The sequence below is a fragment of the Rhipicephalus microplus genome, unplaced genomic scaffold (assembly GCF_043290135.1).
Source record: "Rhipicephalus microplus isolate Deutch F79 unplaced genomic scaffold, USDA_Rmic scaffold_67, whole genome shotgun sequence".
Lineage (NCBI taxonomy): Eukaryota > Metazoa > Arthropoda > Arachnida > Ixodida > Ixodidae > Rhipicephalus > Rhipicephalus microplus.
In genome coordinates, this window is record NW_027464640.1 from 134,977 (window position 1) to 155,564 (window position 20,588).

At 41.6% G+C, this 20,588-nt stretch overlaps 1 protein-coding gene across 4 annotated transcripts in view; it reads left to right on the forward strand.

Annotated features, from left to right (window-relative positions):
- Positions 1 to 20,588, forward strand: part of LOC142761759 (tyrosine-protein phosphatase non-receptor type 4-like) — a 213,221-nt gene that overhangs the window by 71,312 nt on the left and 121,321 nt on the right. For 3 of the 4 annotated variants that reach the window (XM_075885096.1, XM_075885095.1, XM_075885093.1), the window contains exons 7-13: positions 444 to 564; positions 5,613 to 5,706; positions 7,789 to 7,877; positions 7,975 to 8,038; positions 10,585 to 10,748; positions 17,267 to 17,335; positions 18,792 to 18,983. In XM_075885096.1, coding sequence (XP_075741211.1) covers positions 444 to 564; positions 5,613 to 5,706; positions 7,789 to 7,877; positions 7,975 to 8,038; positions 10,585 to 10,748; positions 17,267 to 17,335; positions 18,792 to 18,983 — 793 coding nt within the window. The remainder of the gene's footprint in view (positions 1 to 443; positions 565 to 5,612; positions 5,707 to 7,788; positions 7,878 to 7,974; positions 8,039 to 10,584; positions 10,749 to 17,266; positions 17,336 to 18,791; positions 18,984 to 20,588) is intronic. The other variant, XM_075885094.1, reaches the window with a different exon arrangement.

Below are 20,588 nucleotides of genomic sequence, written 5' to 3' on the forward strand. Positions count from 1 at the left end.
CTCGGGTATGAGTGAATGCACCTAGCACCGTTGCACTTTTTTGTTTTTTGTTTTGTTTTTTAAGCATAAGCATTGAAATGAAATTCTGTACTGCGAAATTTTTTTTCCATTTTTCTGGTTTTTGGTTCTTGCATTTCTCGGCAGTTACATTTATTTCTTACAATCCCTTAAAAAACATATCAGCGGGGGTTCTACTCTATTGCAGTTATAACCCATTTTCTTTTGTTATATTTATTTTTTACATTAGTGACTGATATTTGTTATTAATCATAGCAGTTTTTCAAGATCATGTCTACTGTTGTCTAGATGCCATGAAAATAATATTCGTAAATCAAATCAGCTTTCCGCTATTGTTGCTTTTATTGCTGATACTTCTAACTTTATGGTCGCACACACACTTGGGAAACCTTGTATTAATGAAATACATTTTGCCCAACACGCAGCTGAACTAGGAGACTACAATCCTGATGATCACAAGCACGGCTATCTGGCTGACATGAGATTAGTGCCCCATCAAACAGAGGAGCTCGAGGAGAAGATCGCCGAGCTCCACAAGCTGCACAAGTATGTGTTACAAACAACGTTGCCGTCTTTGGCTGTGAAAGGTTTCACGAGCCTTGCAGTTGTTGCTACAAAGATGAAGTGCAAAGGCAGGTGAAGTGCTACAAAGTGAAGACTGCAAAAATACTAATGTAAACAAAATGTTACCATCTGAGCTTGTTAGTATGAGAACATGTTGAGGCAAGTCAAGCACAAATACCATGGACACTCAAAGTAGTTGGACGCTAGACGAACCTTTCACTCACACGTAAAGCTAATAATGAGCTTCTAACTTTGTCTCAGTTCCTGTTAATGCTTTTTTCACATTACCTGCTTCATGTTGAATTACTAGCTGGCTTGCATCTACATGTTAGTTTTTATTCATGACCAGCAGTATTGTTAAATGGGGCAGTGGTTCTATCACTGATTTCTGCTGTGTGTGTTGGATGATGTTTGTGGTTTCTGGCAATGCTGAGTTAACGAAAGTGTGGGGTTCTTATAATGCAGTCAGTGTTCAAGTTCTGTTTGTGTCGGTGTTGTTGGCTTTGGTTGTGTGTGAAAAATTCTAATGGGTGCAAATGCCAGGGTTAGAACCGGAATCCAACCCAGGTATTCTCCACGGCAGTCAGCTGCTCTACCTCGAAGCTATGTCAGTGCTTGAAATTGCTTCGGCAAAGGACACCACGCAGTCGCGTCGGGCAAGGAGTCTCATTAAAGATTTATTCTGCACGGCAGCCAAGTTATCTTTCTCTGAGCCTTTTGAGCGGTTGAAACTGGTTTGGGAGAAGACCCTGCACAGTCGTGTCGAGCAAGGGGTCACATTAGCAGAGGTAGTATTGTTTGGAAGAAACGTACAATCCAACCAGGTACCATGACATGTGCATTGCATAATGATTTGAGTGTTGAAAGCTGCCAACCCTTCATAAAGGGCTGAGCCATATTCACGGGCGCAGTCTACCACCCCATGGCGATGCCACTGGTTCAATGAGAAGCAAATTATGGCAAGAGAATTATAAGGTGATCCAAACAGGGCTGTATAGCACTATTGCAATAACAATTTTGCTGCTGTATCGTTCTTTTTACAGATTTCAACTATGTAATTAATTTTATAGTAAGCTGCAAAGTTTCTGTTCTGCTCTTATTAGACAAACTATTTTTGTTATTAAAGGTCTATATTTATGAGCCACTAAGGGGAGATGCAATTAGGAAAAGAAGTTTAGTTATTCTGTAGCATAGGGCAAGGAAATGTTCGCTGTGGATATACAGGCTTTTATGCTGATTTCAAATATATAATTAGTTTTATAGTGGGTTACACAGTTTAATTTTATGCCATGACAATCTGTAACATCTAGTTGGTTTTGGACAAACTTTCTATGCCACTAAACATTTATGGTTATCAGCCATTAATGGCTCATATTGCTGTACATTAACTGTAGAATGCAAATAACTGTCAACAAAGAGCATGTAAGACATCTTAATGGACAAGAAAAGCTGTGATGTGAAAATGCTTAAAATCCTCAGCCCATACGAATAGTTAATATCAGGTTTGCAATAATTATACAGGTGGTATCAAATTTTAAAGAATATACTTGCACGCTTCACATGTTAACCCACATGTTAACCCACTTTCTGCCTCTAACGGTCCGAAACTATTTCGCCAGTTTCTGGCTCCGCAAAGAAAAACGTAAACTGCGAAAGAAAAACTCACAGAATATTTATTTTTGCTCTTGCATTCTGCAGGATACTCTTTTAGTGATGTTTAGGCAACGTTTGATACCGCTCAAAGCATTCTCCTGGGTGCAGGCCAGGGTTTTTACTGCAGGTTTTGCAGAAAAACAGAGTTTCCCTCCTGCCTCCTTTTGTTTGCCTATCGCTACAAACCGTGCTGTCCTTGCTGCTTCGTCCTTGAAGCTTGTAGATGAAGTGGCTCCTTCCTCCGAGCCTTTCTTCACAACCGTTCCGTGCAGACAGGCTCCGCTTTCGGGCTCCAGCCCTCACGTCACCCACAAGCTGTTGGATGAGGTTGCGGCAGTACTGCAGGTGTCGCTGTTCGTGCTGGCCATGTATCTGCAGCTGTATGCACCTCAAAATAAAACTGTTGACAATGGAAACTTCCAGAATCCAGAAAAAAAGCTTGCGCTACCATTTTATCGTCTTGCGACAAAATGCATAGCTCGCACAGTAACGATCTGCACAGTCAACTGCCCCCATCATCGTCTTATGGGGGAATGTAGTTCCCTTCCTCACTAAAATCATCTTCACTTTCGCTAAAAGTGCCTCCATAAAAAGCACACAGTGAACATAGTGCTGCATCCTAGCGTAAAAAAAAGTAAACATCAACAAACGAAGTTCACTCATTGCTCGAGAGATGGAGCATCATGTATTTTAAAAAATGCACGCGACTTGCAGTGAGAAAAATGTGAAATTTAAACGAGGAACATTCTCGTCAGGCGCTGCCTGACAGCGGACTGCTACGGTCGTGTGACGTTGTACAACGGACCGCAAAGGGTTAAGAATTATGTAGGCAAAGTTTTATTCTAATCGGGCTATTATAAATGCCAAAAATGTCATGTCTAAACTCAAGAAGTTGCCCAAAAATAAATATTGAAAAAGGTGTATAAGTGAGAGGTCATCTATGCGAAATATATATGTTTTTCAAGATGATTCCTTTCATCATCATAGCTTCGCAGTCATGATTATTCTGAGCATGTGACTTTAGTGAACATCTCATGCGAAATGCAGTGGCAAACAGCCAGGTAACAATTTCCAGGGTACTTCAGAAAATGAGTGCCATTTAGTTTTTAGTTGCCACCTTGAGCTCTTTGAAAGCAATTTTAACCTACTTTGAGTTTAATTGCAATCTTTTAGTTTTTTTCTCCTGCAAGTAGAGAAACTATACTTGTCAAAGCAAAAAAAACCAAAAATATTATTTTTGGAAAAACGCTTTTCGACTATCATCTCCCCTTAATGGCTCATATAAATCAATAAATCAATAAATAAATATTGCTCCATGTTAACTGTAGAATGCAATAAATTTACTATAAGTTTTGTATAAAACATTTTTATGCTCAAGAAAAATCATATGCAAAGTCTCCAAATGTTCAAGCCATCCTAATAGCTTATTTTTTATTTGTAATAGATATATAAGAGATGTCAAGTTTTGAAGGAAATATTGGCACTTTTCACATGTTAAGCAGTATGTGGGAAAAAGTTCGTCCAGATCTGGCCATCAAAAATAAAAAAGTATGATATCTAAGTCCTAAATGTTTCTGAAAATTGCATCTTTATAAAATGCCTTTTAAAATGATAGCTCATCTATATGTCAAGAATAAGCTTTTTTTAATTACTTCTTTCATCATGAGAGCTTGGGAATCAACGTTATTTTGAAAGTATGGTTTTGGTGAACTCCTCTCGCAAAATGCAATGGTAAGCAGCCAGGTGAAATCTTTTAGGCCACTTTAGACAAAAGGCTCTTTTCAGTTTTGGATGGCCACCTTGTACTCGTTAAAGGTGATTATAACATGTGAACATGGTTTCCTCCCAACATAATGCCTGCAAAGGGTTTCTGTGCGCTGGTTTCGACTTCTGGCACGGTTTATTGTTGAATACTGGGCTGCCGCAGAGAGAATCCGGGTTTGAACATGGTTCCATTCCTGATAATTTTTGTGTTTTTTTATTTCTATTTCGCGTTATAGTAGTTACAGAAAGCAGTGGTGGCAGCAGACAAGTATAGCACCCTTGTTGTGATGTCATAACAGCTTTCACTGGAAAATAAAAGTTGTGTTTTATTACTGGAAATGGGCGACGCAGAAGGTGATTTGCGTAACCAGGCGTCATACAATATGAATTATGATATGAGTGGGTCGCTGAATGCTGTAACCCATTGCAAAGAGGTCAGTTATAATTCTCCATTGTCATCAGCTACTGAATCAGCGGAGTAGTGGTTACCTTGAAAGCGTACTTGTATTAGTAGCCCCTACAGAGTTTACAATGGTTTCTAAAAATGCTACTCCCCCAGCTTTTTCTGTGGGTGTGCTGTACTTTCCGTGCAAGCCTGGCTTTTTTCCCCATGAATGTAGAAAAACTAAACTAAACACAGCCTCTTGACTATGGCACCTCCTTCTGTATACTAAATGCCTCTACGTTTACCCAACCTTTAATAAGACAATTTCGATTCTAAAAAACAAGTAAGAACAAAAAATATGTAATTTTGAGTGAGAAAACTTGCTTCCTTCAAGTAACATTACCCCATAAACTCATTAATTAGATTTAGCAGAGACAGTTGTACTCCAGTAGTTTACGTCTAATGTAATGAGAAAACTTGATCGAATTGGGAAATGTTTCTGCTTTAAGTTTTCATACTGTATCTAAAGAAAACTTACTGCATGTCAGACTTTTTATCCAACATTTTTTTGTTTTGGTCACCACATTTTCTTGTATAGTAGCCATCAAACATAAAACTAGTCTTCCAATAATTTAAGATCTGCTCTTTCCCAAAAATGTAAGGTGTCCTTCATGCTTCGTCCTTTATTCCACTGTCTGCCTCAATCACAGAATCCAATTGGGATGTGGTTGTGAACCTGGTTTGTTTTTCCTGACTTCCTATGTATTCTGAGTGCAGAGTAGCTTTATCTGCTTGGTGTTATCAGGGTCTGCTGCAGCAAATAATTCATCCCAGCAGTCTGTACTCTTAGGATTATGCACACGAGCATCTTGGATAGCAGTAAAATTGATTCACCAATGTATGGTCACATTGCAGTAGCGTGGGAAGGTGCTTCTATGTACTGTGAAGTGTGCATGCACACATAGCGCACTTCAATCTTTTCATATCGTCTGCCTCTTCCAATTTCACGTAATATCGTTATTGCTGTTCCATACCCGTTTTCCAGTATGTAGCAGGCCCCTGTTGGCCAGAGGCCTGCTACACTGCTTTGTAGACTGGGTTTGGGACAGCTATCGGTGGAAGGTTGAGGTCAATCTTCCACCTTTTCACCGTTGAAATCTCTCTCTCTTTCTATTTACCTTTCTACCTATCTATCTCTTCTTCAAATCTTCCATTTTCCACATTTCAGAGGCCAGAATTCAGCAGACGCGGAGTTCAACTTTCTAGAGCACGCAAAGAGGTTGGACATGTATGGTGTGGATTTGCACAAGGCAAGGGTAAGGGTAAGGAACGTTTGCATGTTTGTCTTGCACGTTCTATCGGTTGCTAGTGTGCATGTGTGTGTGTGTGTGTTTGCTTTGTATGTCTTTTATGTGTTTGAAAGTGTTTTGTATGTGTTTGGTCATAATGTTGTGATCACAATACATGTGCCAAAACTTTTTGTAGATATAGATGGTTTCGCACTCATGCATTGCCGTGCTCAACTGAAAGAAAGTGGTTTTGTGTCTGTACGTCACCCTGAATCCTCCTATATCAGACCCTTTGTTAAAGATTGGTCTTCTTGTATTGATGAAAGGCATGATAAACATTGACTATGAGTGGGCAAGTTTGCTGCATGAAGCGCAGGATTTGTGTTATTGAGCATGGAATGTGTACGTTTTGAAGTGTTTGAGAGAAAGCAGAGGAATATAATAAACTCATACAGCTTAACATGCACTGTTCTGTTTACTAGATGCTCAATGTTGAGAAAATGCCATTGCACATTTTACTTTTTTTGTTTATTACAGTTTGAAATTTTTGTGTGCTCTCTTCATTAGGAAGATTCATTATGATTGGCATAAATTTTTGCTATCTTGTAGTTAGTAACATATATAACATCATTTTATCACACTTGCATGTGCCTAAATACTTCAATTTTAATTTTGCTGCTGCACAAGGCTTACAGCCATCAATGTAGGGCTCATTGTTCGCAAAGAACATTGCCTTCTCTTTAAGATGTCTACTACGAATAGCAGAAAGGTCATTGTCTTGCGATACTTTGATATGAGCCTCCTGCATGCTTCACTGTCGTCATATAAAGGTCATTGTATGCGAAGTATTTTGCGTCGTCGTAGGTGGCTGTATGTATGACACCTGTAGAGCCTCATGAATAAGGTCAAAGTTGAAGCGCACTATAGGCATGACTCATAGCTGTGACATTCATTCAATTGACATTTTCTCAACCTTAGCCCATAGCATCGAACAGTATTTGCGAGTCAAGAGAGTTCAGTGAACTTCGGACTAAACTCATGTGAGGTGCTGAGGGCTCAGAATGAATGCACTGATGTGTTATCATAATAAAGAGAGAAGTCACTGCCCTTTTAGTAGTTTGAAATATGAAAAAGAAATAAATTAAGAAAGTTTTATCTAAGTATTAACGAGGTTCGAACCTTGGCCCTCTCCTTGGCCGCCCAGTATTCTACCACAGAGCCATGCTGGTGCTCAGAACTCCTTCGCAAAAAGACCGTACAGGCATTATGTCAGGAAAAAACCATGTTAACATGTGTAATATGGTGTGGTAGAAGAGTAAAATAACAACCAGGCTTCAAACGGTGCAACTTAAGTAGCGAGGCATCACACGGTACGAATTATATAATAGCAAGTGCGTTGTTGACTGCTTCCAACCCATTACAAAGAGCTTGGCCACGATTCTTCATCGTCATCAGCCACCGTATCAACTAAGTGCACATAATGCCTTACAGATGTGTAACAGTTACCTCTCTTCTCCACAGAACAATATAATGGCATAGTGCATGCTGTCCAACTTGACAAAAGTTATGGCTTACAGCTTAGTGGCTACCATGCGAGTGTACTTGTATGATAGCCCCAAGTGAGTTGCAACATTTTTGCAGTGCACGTTTTTTTACAATATGATTGCCATAGCTTTCATGAAATACAGACAAATGTTCGTCTTTGGCATATTTTTTAATTTTATGAATTTCTCGCTGTCTTGTTGTTATGAGGCAGTGGGTATGAGCACGCTGTTGAAGACCATACCCCGATGAAAAGACATAGAAGAAGATTGCGTGCCATGCAAAATGCTGTCAGCCATTTTTGCTGCACAGTTCCTTGCAGATGTTGTAATATACTCATTTCTGTCTCTCCGCCATACTTGCGATGCCCATGACAGTATTCGTTGCACAAGAGCAAAAGCTACGAGCCAACTGCCCAGCAATCAATGCTATATTCGTTCGTGCATTTAGTGAACATCCGGCTTGGCATATTAAACAAGGTTTCCAATTTGCCTGTTGTCTAGCTCTCATAATTTCTTACTGCGCTACAAGTTATGAGCTGTGTAATTCCTTTTCCATTTATTCTACTTGCAGGACTCTACACAAGCTGAGATTCAGCTTGGCGTGACGTCCTATGGTCTCGTGGTATTTCAGAACAATATACGAATCAACACCTTCTCATGGTAAGCCGCTTGGATCCCTATTCGTGAGTAGCTGTAAATCAGTTTTCTTACTTTGTGAAAGGGTATTCTTTCAGTTACCATTCGTATTCTACCCTAGGGCGAAGATAGTGAAGATCTCATTCAAGAGAAAGCAGTTCTTCATTCAATTGAGAAGAGAAGGAGTAAGTACTCTGTAGCTTTTTTTTTCCATTTTGGTTACTGAAAAATACATGCCACTTTAAAATTATTGGACTTTTGCTTTGCATCTATCATTTGCATATATTTACACAGAAATTCTTTATCTCCGAATCCTGATGTGGGCCATCCTGAAAAATGAAACATGGGAAGGAAAAAGAGACACATTCTAGATAGACACTTTCTATCTACTAGTTTTATTTACGAAAAATTCGAACTTCTTATTCGTACAGAGCTGTACAAGGTACTTAAACTCATCAACGCACAGTGTGAAACACGTGAAATGTGTGCTGATGTGTTCAAGTACCCTGCACAGCTCTGTTAAGATAAGAAGTTTGAGTTCTTCATTAGTAAAACTAGTTGTTAGAAAGCGCCTGTCCTGTGTGTATTTCTTTTATATGTCCCTACATGTGGTTTTTTTTTTTCGCACTTAAGAATAATTTGTTCACGAAACAGTGTTTTCCAATGCACACTGGTGAGCATCGTCTGGCGTGAAATGTCAGCAACTTAACAGTTAAGTATACTGTGTCAGATGTACGGAAAGGTGCAAACATCAGCAGTGTCTCTTTGAAACTTGAACCAAATTGTTCATCGGAAAGATTCTAGCAGCGAAGAAAGCGAGGTGATGTAAAACGAAATGACAAAAGTTTCATGTGTTGTTTTTAGTGTTGCCTTGTGTTGCTTTGCATAAGCACCACACTTCGAAAAACACCAGAATATGCAGCTCGCGTAAACTTGCAAGAGAGAGAGATAGCTGTAAGCAACAGTTCACCTGCCTCCTTTTATATTTTCTGTTCTATCTGGAGCTTTCTGTCTTCACGGCTGCCACAACAGCAGTGCTCATTTGGACTTGTCCAAAGTGTTCAGCCCGAGCGACGCCTTGAGTGCTCGCCGTCAGTTGCCTAGAAAGCGAGTGTTCATGGGAGAGCTCGAAACACTCACAAACACTCCTAACCGACTCGCAATCGGCTCACACAGCTAGCACATTAATTCACTCTGATTAATTCGCTCCATGTTTAAGCATTTGCATTGCGTTCATTTTCACCATGGCCAGACAAAGTGAGCTGTGGCATTGTGCTTTCATACTTTACTATACTGTGGTGCACTTGGATACAAGGTGCACTTTTATTCAGATTATTCATTGCTCTTTGTATATGTATGGTAAAGAAAGATGTTATTGTATATGTATGAGGACAAGCACAGTTCAGTGATATATTTCTATGCACTTGAGCAAAAGGTGCCATTAGAATGTCAATGTGCACTGAACGAATGAGTCTTTTGCGGTAGCACAAGTCTTGGGGAAAGAGAATGTATTGTTGGAAGCTGACGCTTAGATGAAGCAATTTGATTAAAGAGCTTGTTAAGGGGGCTATTACCATCGGTTACATGGGGTGATAGTTATTAAACAGCTCTGTAAAGGACCTTAATCTTAAACTATACTTAAGTTAGCTTCTACAGCTGCTGCTGTTGCTGATAATTATAATAATAGTAATAGAAATTATCCTTAATTTATACTTTAATTGGCTGTACTTCTGTATTCACTCCCATGACGGTGCACTGTGTTAATATGGTTGGTTGTCGTGTTCCCCAATGCTTTATCAGTTTTCATAGAGCAGGCAACCACAGCTCGAGCAGGTGTAACAGTAGCTTGAGAACACTTGGGCTCCACTTTTAAGAATAGAGTGCAATGGTGTGTTCAGGCTCCATTCACATCGTCTTTTCGTTCATTTGCTAGGCTTTGCTTCTCAGTGGATGCCTCAATTGTTTCAAGGCGAAAGAAACATCTGTACACCTAACAATGGCTGTCAACAATGGAATCTTTCGAGAATGCATGCTGAATTCAAGTGCCTACTATGCCCTAATTCATCTTATGCTTCGAATCAGTGAAGTACACACTACGCGTTCATAGGGCAGCATGTGCAGCTGCATACTCTGAAGCTGCTACTTATGGTAATGATTCAATTATGCTTGACCACTTTTGAAAGATTGGGCCTTTAAACCACCCACACATTGTGCTGTTCACGTGGTGGGATGCCTGGTGCAATTCTAATCTTCTTTCACTATGTGACGCCTTTGTGTGGTCATTTCTCGAAGCAGTTTCGAGCACTAGCGTCGCTTTGCGGTAAAACATCTGAGCACCACACGGAAGGCCTGCATTCAACACTCACTAAAACCCCAAAATTTTTTTATATATATTTACGTCTGTTTAACTCATGCAAAACACAAAATTTTTCACTCCCAACCAAGAACACCTTTGGTGACAGTGCAATTTCTTAGACCTGGGCTCTTTAATGCTGTCGTGTCAAAACAATCTGCAATCGCACTAATGTTGAATTTCACACTTAACATTAGATTTCTTTGAGCTAGTCTTTGACAGCGGACTGCTTCGGAGCAAAATACCCTGTCACCTATGGGATATTTATTCACCCCTAGCTACCTTCTTTGAAACATTTCTCTAAGTTTTTTTGCCTAAATCATATGCGAAGGAGAGGGAAATACCAAGTGTTTTTCTTTTGCGTCCCGTCTTATGCAGACTGAAAGCTACGATAATCTCCTTGGGTTCAACATGCTGAGCTACAGGTCGTGCAAGAACCTCTGGAAATCGTGTGTGGAGCACCACACTTTTTTTCGCCTGAACCTGCCCCGTCCAACCACCAAGCGGTTTCTCTTCAGCCTCGGTTCCAAATTCAGATACAGGTATACCATCGCTGACAAAGTTTTCACATTCTTGGTGGTGGCAAGCATGCTTGTAGTTTTACATGATCACTGTTTGTCTTTTTGCGTCTTTTAAACAAAGTTACAATTCCATGCCACTGCAAATGAGAGTTCAAAAAGTGCGTTTTTGTTGTGACTTTTAAGACTGTTGTGGACAGTCCCATCTGGTACGCATGTGTGTTATTCATTTGTTTTTATTTTTGGTGGTAACACCAGTCACACAGTCACATATTGTATTTACTCGCGTAATGAATGTACTTTTTTTCTGGAAAAATCGGAGCGAAGTTAGGGGAGGGGGACATTTATTACGCGGGGTAAATGTTATGAAATCTTTTTCAGGAGAAGGAAGAAATGCGGTAATGCAAAAAAAAAAGTTAGGTCGCTTAGCCTTTCGCAATTCACATACGTGTACACTGTATGGAAACAACGTCTTTGTTGCACTTTACTCGTCTTCGGTGGTTGATGGCGCTATCTTCTGCAAGCTGTCCCCGAGCCGCCCGCGTACGCTATAAAAAACGCTTTGCGACTATCTTTTCTCGCAATCGTTTAACCGCAACAGTGGTATCGGCTGTGATATGAGGGGCGCCCAAAAGCGCGCACCCATGGTGGAACGGAGAATGAAGGCACAGTTAGGGTGAAGGAAAAAGAAAGTAGGCTAAAAACATTAGCCCATTATCTGCACCTAAGCTGCAAATGTCGTCGAAAGACGATAGTCTCTTGTGTGGAGAGAGTGAACAAGACATTTATTTGATGTTCTGCACAAGAAAATCGGTGAATGTTATTCTGGAGGTGCTGCCCCGCCGCGGTGGTCTAGTGGCTAAGGTACTCAGCTGCTGACCCGCAGGTCGCGGGTTCGAATCCCGGCTGCGGCGGCTGCATTTCCGATGGAGGCGGAAATGGTGTAGGCCCGTGTGCTCAGATTTGGGTGCACGTTAAGGAACCCCAGGTGGTCGAAATTTCCGGAGCCCTCCACTACGGCGTCTCTCATAATCGTATGGTGGTTTTGGGACGTTAAACCCCAAAAAACAAACAAAACAACAACAACATATTCTGGAGGTGCTGCATTATAGAGCCTCGAGCGTGGAGCGGAGGCGAACGATCGCATCAAGTCACGTCACACGTAAGACATAAGCGCCATCTGGCGGTTGTCTTAGAAAAAAAACGCGTGGCTCTGAGACGTGTGTGCGCGTCCATCTCAGAGGTGTTAAGGTGTACAACGCAAGGCGACGGGTAGGTGCCACCACCGTTTCGTTTTAGCAAAGCGTTGGAAACACTCGCCTTTCCGTGCAAGCGTTGCATGGTCAGCGCAGCGTGATAAGCGCTACGGTCCTTAAAATTACTTATGTATGCCTTTTATAGTAAGAGACGCACACGCAGAATATATACGTGTTGTTATGGTGCCCCAGACATGCGCAATAATTGCTTTTTAATTCACAATTGCACAAGCATGAACGCCCAACCTTGAGCAATACAGGTGGGCGCTGCAGATGGGGTCAGCAGTTTCAAGTACCCGATGCCGGTAAGAGTGGACAAACAGACAATTATACAGACAGACAGACAGACAGACCAAAAATTTTGCGTTGGAATTCCCCAAGAAAGATCTCTAAAAGAAGGGGGGGGGGGGGGGGGGGGTTCGCTGGAAGCGTACAATTAAGACGGGGGACATGCAGTGCACAGATAGAAAGAAAAGCAATAGGCACGTGGCAACCGGCGAAGGGGGAGGGCGAGCTGAGGTGGTTGAGGGGTGTCGGAAAAGTAATAAAAAATGGGAGAGAGCCACCGGGTGAAGAGGCGACAGGTGTTGGTTAGCGTGACTGCAGCGGATGAATGTAGGGGATGCGTTTATTACGCGGAGAAAAAAAATCAAAATTTTGATGACTGAATTGGAGGTGCGTTTATTATGCAAATGTGTTCATTACGCGAATAAATACGGTATTCATGACAGCATGTAGCATGTTTATAGGTCTCAGGAGCCGGAAAAGCCTCTGTCAGGCATTGACACTGAAAACAATACCAAAATTAGATAGCATGGTATCATCATTGGCATTATAACATGACGTTGTTTGGTGAAACGTGCTGCAGAAGCTACAGAAAGCTTTGCGGTATAGGCACGATTGACTGAGTATGTCACAATTAGTGAGTCTTATGAGAGCACACACTTTAACTTTTTCTCGTGGCGTTTCTTAAAAGGACTGGCCTTTGCTGTTCTTGGGACTTAAATGTCTAAGTGTGGTTAAAATTTTGCTATAGGGGTAAAGCAATTAATGGGGTAACAATGCATTGGAATATTGTACAAAAGGAGGTTATGGGCGAACTCCTTTAGCATATGATCCGGCATAACTCAACAGAATGCTAGTGTGAGAAAGTGTGGTCACAGCAGTGGGCAAAGCGACCGTCAAGCTTTCTGTTGCATCTACCCAAAATGAGCGGTGAGAAAACGGGCTGAGAGCCGTCCACCGATCCCAGTCAAGATATGGTGTGCACACACTCAGACGCGGTTTCCACCAGAGCCACAGAGCTCCTCCCAAACAATTTGGACTTTCTGCTGCGATTGTGGGTCCTAAACAGCATTATTCGAAGCCACCACCATTGCCTGGTTGGTTATATCGCAGCCTCAAGCTAGCACTTATCCCAAGCACATATCTGCTATTAGCCATAGCAGTTTCTAAAGGCCAAGCATGCCAACAATTAAACTTTTGTTGTAACAAATCCCTGTTGCAGTTTTCATAGTGTGTAATCTGTTCACTGAACCGATTACTTAAGTCGTAGTCATTTTTTAAATGCTTACCAGTCACTATGTGCCACAACTATGCTGGTGCACAACACTTAACCGCACCCCTCAACATTTAGTGTGCTAACACCCCAGCGTTCCACAAAGGACGGGTCATCTTTTTGGTAAGGGCAGATGTCAGTGAACCAATCAATCTAAGTTTGAATTTAATTCATACCGATAGCCATATTGGGTAGGACGACAGATGCTGACGAAGGCACCTGTGTTGGCCTTTGACCAACAACCATTTCACAATAAGCATCTCGAACACTGCTTTCAGCATGCATGTGATAGAATTAGTTTAAGCATGCTGCGCACCTTTCATAATCAAAATAACTCAAATTCCCTGTGCTGCCATGCGCTGCTGCTTTTTTTCTGTGTGCATTGGTCACAGAAACGAAAGCAGCTCATCATGTTAGACCAATAATATAGGGGCCGCGCCTATTCATGATCAGTTTCATGATCCCCTGCCAACTAGCTTCACTTGATTGGCGCTCCCTTAGCAAGCGCACATGTACGATGCAACAAGCATCTTTGCACTGTCACAGTGTGAGTTTAGTTTGCAGCTACTGCACACAAATAGCTAGAAATTATTGACTTCATTTGCTCCGTGCAAAGCGGCTACTGTGATTTAGTGAAGCGGGGATAGTTTCCAGTTGACATCATGACGCTGTACAAATGCACATGCGTGTATTGGAGTACACGCGGTTATGTGTTGTCTGCCAGCATGTCAGCCATTGCATTTTCTAACGAAGTTTCAGCGAGCTATTTGGCACCACTGTCGTGTGTTATACACCTAGTGGTGTAAACTGTAGCTTTTTTCCTGTACTTTTCAGGCTGTTCCTTTTACACAATTGACTATGGGACGACGTTTATTTTTTTGTTGGTAATAATGGCAATGCAGGTCAAAAGGCACCAGTTTATAGTTGACGCTCAGTGTGCAGTAGTAGTAAACAACTTTATTAAGGGGGCAGACTGGTCTTAGACATATTTTTGTTTATCTCTTCGGTGACCTTGATTAAACTGCACAGGTTTATAAAGTTTTTTCTGCTGATTTCAAATGTCTAATTACTTTTCCTGTAACTCATCTTGTTCCTGAGATAACTTAAGTTTACCACCTACTGTTTAGGGCCACCATAGAAAAATAAGTGCTTAATTAATAGTGATATTTAAGGTATGCTGACATTGACTAATGGCCATAGATTGAAAGTATGCAAGAGTTTCTTTGTTTTTAGGCCTTTCTTGATTATTTTACAGCAAAATTAACTATCAATTTTCAAAAGCAGTTTGAATTGTGTTACAATTTTGATGAGTAATTAATTAAAAAAGGCTTGTGCTCTGAATTCTGCTCCCATACTTGAATTCCACATAGGTACATACAGGTTTTCATTGCAAAAGAATTATTGTTGTACCTGCCCTAGCTGTAGAAATATTAGGGCCTCAAAATTGAACAGTCGTAAATTGACTTTTTTGAGAAAAATGAAACAAGCTGAAAACACACGGCTTCTTCAAAAAGCAACAATCATAGTGCGCATGTTTTGCAATCCTCATAAAGGTGCTCATAAATTAGTAGTATAGCCTCGGACACAGGTGCTGGCAAATTATAAAGAAGCCTCGAAGCCAGTTCCTCATTTTTTTGCAGGTTCTGCATGTTAGCAGCACCGAGAATCTGGACAGTTAGAATAACATTACAAAAATATTACCACTTCCCGGTGTGTGAAAATTTGCACAGAGATAGAAAAATACTTGCAGAAACCAAATATGTCAATTTTAAAAAATGAATTTTTTTGTCGCTTTTTGGTCCCAAAGACCAGTCTGCCCCCTTAAGGCATCTGGCAGTTTTCTAAGTGGCGAGGGCTGTCAGGCCATGCCTGGTCGCCACCTCGTCTCAGTGTGCTGTGAAGATGAAAAGACACTGAGTGCAAGAAAAGAACACAACACTCTAAGAAAGAAATGTAAATTTTAGGGCTTGTTTTCTTTCTTAGACACAATACTAATGAGCACTAACAGACAATGATGCCAAGATAAGTATAAGAGATGTTATTAGGAGTAATTGTAATGTAAATGTGAAAAAAGAAAAGTGGATGAAAAGATAACTTGCCACCCGCAGAATCTGAACCAGTGACCTTTGCAAAACGCGTCTGATGCTCTACTACTGAGCTATACGCAGTGGCGTTCATCCCTTTATCCAATTTATAGGGTATATGTGTGCATTTAAAGGGGCCCTGCAACATTTTTCGACCATGGTCAGAAACACTGCCAATCGGTAGTCGAGGCCTTTCGAAAACTAGGAGCGAAATATAATACGCAGCATGTGGCCTGGAATTTACTAGACATTCTCAAGGTCACCTGAAAATTGCTCTCAAAGTCAGCTGAAAATTGCTTTCTCTTCTTTCCACAAATGATGCTACAAGCTTAAAAATCGCTTATCGCAGTCATTGTATCAGCGATGGACTGATTTGAACATGGCACGCTTAGTCACTACAGGGGCCTGCCGCGAGAGGCTGCGTCTTGTCCACGGGTGCACACGCGATCACAATCAAAAGCCGCAAGTTCGAAGCAAAAAAAAAAAAAGATATAGAGAAAAAGTGCTCAAGGTTTAAGGCGCACGTGACACATATTCTTTCCCTGTGCAATCCCTCCCTGCTTAGCTTCCAGAACTTTTGTTGGGACAAGAGAAAAGAAAATGCTATCCCAGTGTGTAACAAATCTTTGTAACTCCGCTCATACTAGATAAATTCTGAAAGTTTTCACGGCGGTGAATCTATGAGGTAATCAGTAAATACTTTTCATGGCTACTTGGAAAAGTGTTGCTGAGGCCCTTTAAATGTGGGAGCGTTAGTCAGCAGCACCTGTTGCCATTGCAGCAAGTGTGGAACACAAAAAAAGCCCACAAGATTGTCACAAATATTTCACAATGTCATCTTAAAACACACATAAACACACACACACACACACACCGCAAGCATATGCACAGACGCATTCAATGAAAAAACACGAAATGAATATGATTACAGATTTACTATCTGATATGCACGTCAATGTATCTAAATTCATTTAAGTGCAGAGTGACAAATGGTTCGCTAACTCGCCCTGCCCCCGTCTTTATTTTGAGAAATCCTTCGAGTAACAAGCAGGCTTGTTCGTTGCAGCTTTTGCCAAGGATTTTTGCCTGACGACCACATGGCTCACATGACATTATAACTTAGGTCAATTAAGGCATCTACCCAGAATATATATTTTTTAATAAAGTTTCACTGCTGTTCAACCTCATAAGTGTCTAATAAAAGTACAGACATGCTGTCAATGCTATTTCCATGGATACTGTGATTGTTTGACTCTATAAGGGTGATTAAAGAAGTTGTATTAGTTTTCTTTCTTTCTTATATATTTATTTTTTGTTACTGAAGACTTTTTCTGCCCACATTGGGAAGTTGAAAAGCTTGATGTTGCCCGTACTTAGGCTGGTAGACCAGCCTTCATCAGAGCATCTGGTCACCTGTATCTGAAAATGACTACCTATTTAGCTAAAATAATTTGCGACTGCTTCTGTATAACAATCTTTGAAACGTAACTACTTGTCAGCCATGGCTGGCACACAGAAGTAGCGGTGCTACAAGGCCTTTATGAATTTTTCAGAAGGTTATTGCAGATATAATACGAAATACACAAAGACGCATGCGACTCTGATAAAGCTACATTGGGATCATCTTTTTGTCTCTTCTTCCAGTGGCCGAACAGAATACCAGACACTTGAAGAGATGAAGAAGAGGGGCCTAGATGAGCGACCTTTTCTCAGGTACTGAGTCTTTTCCATCCCATCATTTTTTCTTTGTGTAAAAGCTTTTCTCCTTGAACAGTGGAATATTCAGTTAAGGCTTGCGTTAACTATACCGTATGCTTACTAATCTGTTCTACAGTGCACTGTCAATACTGTGTGTAGAGCCCTCCTCCCCCAAAATGTTATTCGCCATGACGTACAAAGCGAAAAATTACCATTTCAATGGGGTGCCCCCCCCCCCCCCCCCCCCTCCAGAAAAAGTTTCATCACGCTCAATCTACAAATCAACATGCAGTCTTTCAAGATTGAGAACTAGTCAGTAGTGACACGGAGGACACCAGTGAATAGGAGCTGGTGCTGCTTTTGTGCCTCGCCGGGTAGGAATGACTGGCTTCCCTCTTTCCCCACAGGGTTAATTACCTGCTGAATGTCCAGTGAATTGCACGAAATTGGAATCTCACTTGTACATTTCAAGCCATTTAGGCATATACAGACAGCTGTGATTAGTCAATCACATCTAGCTCTCTCCAGTGTTCATACCACATGGGCAATCTTAGTTATAATGGTTCTATGCTTATAATTCTTTGACTATAAATGTCGGATGCATTATGGGACATCTATATATTGCTATAAAATGATACTCTCAATATCACACTATTGTACCCCAGCAACGTCCAACTTGCCTGCCATTTGCATTTGAGTTTCAACAACAAACACTACTGTGATTTCATTGAACTAATGAGCCGCCAGCCAGTGAGCAGGTGAATGGCACCAAAGCCATCATTTTGACAAGTTTTTTTTCTATTCGTGCAACCACTGCCGTGATAAAGATTAGGGAGCATGGCTCAGAGCCATGTCGACACTGGTAAAAAGCCCAACTCTTGTGATTATAAGTACTGACCGTCTGTCTGAGCCTTCTTTCACGCCTTTAAAAATGCTTAATGCTTCTGTATGTATTGTGTTTTATGCAGTTGGGGAATACTATAGCATCGGATGGTACTTTGCATTGTCTGTTGCAGTCAGTTTTATTGTAGCAGTCAATTAAAGGCATGTTAATTCCTTGGAAAGCCAAAGCACTCAGCATTATTAAGTAAGCCTGGCATAAGCATGCTTGGAGGATCTTTGTACGAAACCACTCCACATTAATGATTATTTGGAGCTGTAGTATACATGTGTAGAAGTGTCACTTAGGCATGCTTCTTTGAATATTACAAAACCTCTGGAATTTTGTTCTTTCTATACCGAACAACTTCAACAATGGTTGAGCCATCATCACTTATATTAGAGATTTTCACTTGAAGAAAAAAAAATCCAAAAAAACCTGCGTCTTCACATTCGCTTCTTAAGGTTAGGCAGCCATTCAGCTGACACACTTCGAAGGCACCGACACACAGCAGACATCCAAGCAATGTTGAAAATAGTGAAATGTGTCATCGTACGTTGATATCCTGGCTTCTTGTTGGAATCACTGCAGATCCCCCAGCAAGCGTTGCATCCGCCAGACAGTGCCGACACCCACGGATGCCCGCGACAAGCCGTCCAAGAGCCTGGCCCGCATGAACGGGACGTCCAGCGCGCATGTGCGCCCCTACGACAGTTTCAGCCACAAAGTACAAATCTCCGGGCCCGATTACCTGCCGCGCAAGGCGTGGGTCGACGGTGCCCTGTGAGTCTTATGCCGATTGTATCGCCATGGCTTGCAGTGCATGATATTTGCAATTTCTCAAAGAAACGTGAAAGCCAAACTTAGTCAATGTGGTACGGTTTTCGAAGGACGTCAACATGACTTATCTTGGAATTGGTGCCACCACTGTTAAAGTTAAAAAGTAGTTTCTGGTTTCTTGATGTTAGCCCTACTTTCATTCATTCATTCAGTTTATTTAGGCAAATAGAAAATTGGCTTGGTTGAAGGGACTGAAGGCAGATTACCTCAGCATGACTAGGGTAAAAAAAAATACAATGATTTTTTTTTTACAGGGAAACCAAATTCAAAAAATAGAAAGCATACCTGAAGCTTTAAAACATCATGCTACAATCAAGAGCAAAATGCCTATAGTAAAATAAGAAAGAAATATGTGAAAAACTGAAACCAGAAAAATACTAAGTCAGAAGACTATGCAGAAATACACATTTGAAAGAAATGAGCGACTTTACACAACTATACAAATGTACAAAAAAAAAACACTAGAAGGAAAATTTATAGTATGTTGTGAAGAAAGAGAAACAAGAGACAGCACCTCTGCTACGGGCCGGCTGTTCTTAGGTATTCTGATCTTCGTCCTTCTTCACTTTGCTAGCCTAGCATGCCGCTTTTGTCATCATTACACTTGACCATCCTGCGTGCATGCAGTCCTGCCAAAGTTGGCCTTTCTCTGATGGTAGTTGTCTTTTAAAACCCCCATAGGTAGAACTAATGCCTCTCGTGGACGGCATTTGCTGCCCCGCAAAGGTCGGTCGCGACCGCGGTGCGTCATTCTCTGCTAGTCATGCAATGATGGCTTTGGCGGACTATGCCAGTCGCCGCATGTCTATCAAGGAAGCAGGCAAATTCTTGTCTAATGAAGTGCACCTACGAGTTCAGACAGGCTGTGATGCGCGGCCTTCATGCTTCTACGCAAGAACCTCTGTGCTGCCGTCACTGCCTTCTCCTGTTCTGGGGCTGCGAGGAAGCAAGATGCTCCTTGGTGGTTTTGTACCACGGCTACTATACAGGTTGTCGCCACCATGGCTGTCCACCACTCTGGAGACACCAAGGGAGTACTAGGGGTCACCTCGCTGCTCTGTGCGAGCTGGTCGCTGTCTGGCCGATCCAGGTCGGATTTCTCGCTGACGCAGACTGCCTCTTGGTGATGCGCACGACATTCAAGTGGTCTCGAAGTCATACTGAAGTGCCGGTGATTTCCAGTAGAACCGCACGCTAGGAGGCCGGAATGGCTGATGCTGACTTCATCTGCTTGGGGCGCATCGCTAGCTTTGGCCAAGGCGTGGTGGGCAGATATCGATAAAACAGGCATATCGTCCATTAATGTGTCTTCGGCAGCCATGGATTCATTGAGTAAAGCATTCGCACACCCAGCAAATGACTGCCGTGAAGTAGGCAAATCTCCTACAGGTTGGTCACTGAGCTCTCCTTGCTGAACATCTGTGACTGCGGTGTTCCACCTGGGAATTCCGTAGCAGAAGAAATGCTCGGTGTCAAGCAGCGGTACTCGGCTGCCATCTATGGCGAGCTGTGTACACCAGACAAGACGTAATCAGCTCCCAAAACAAT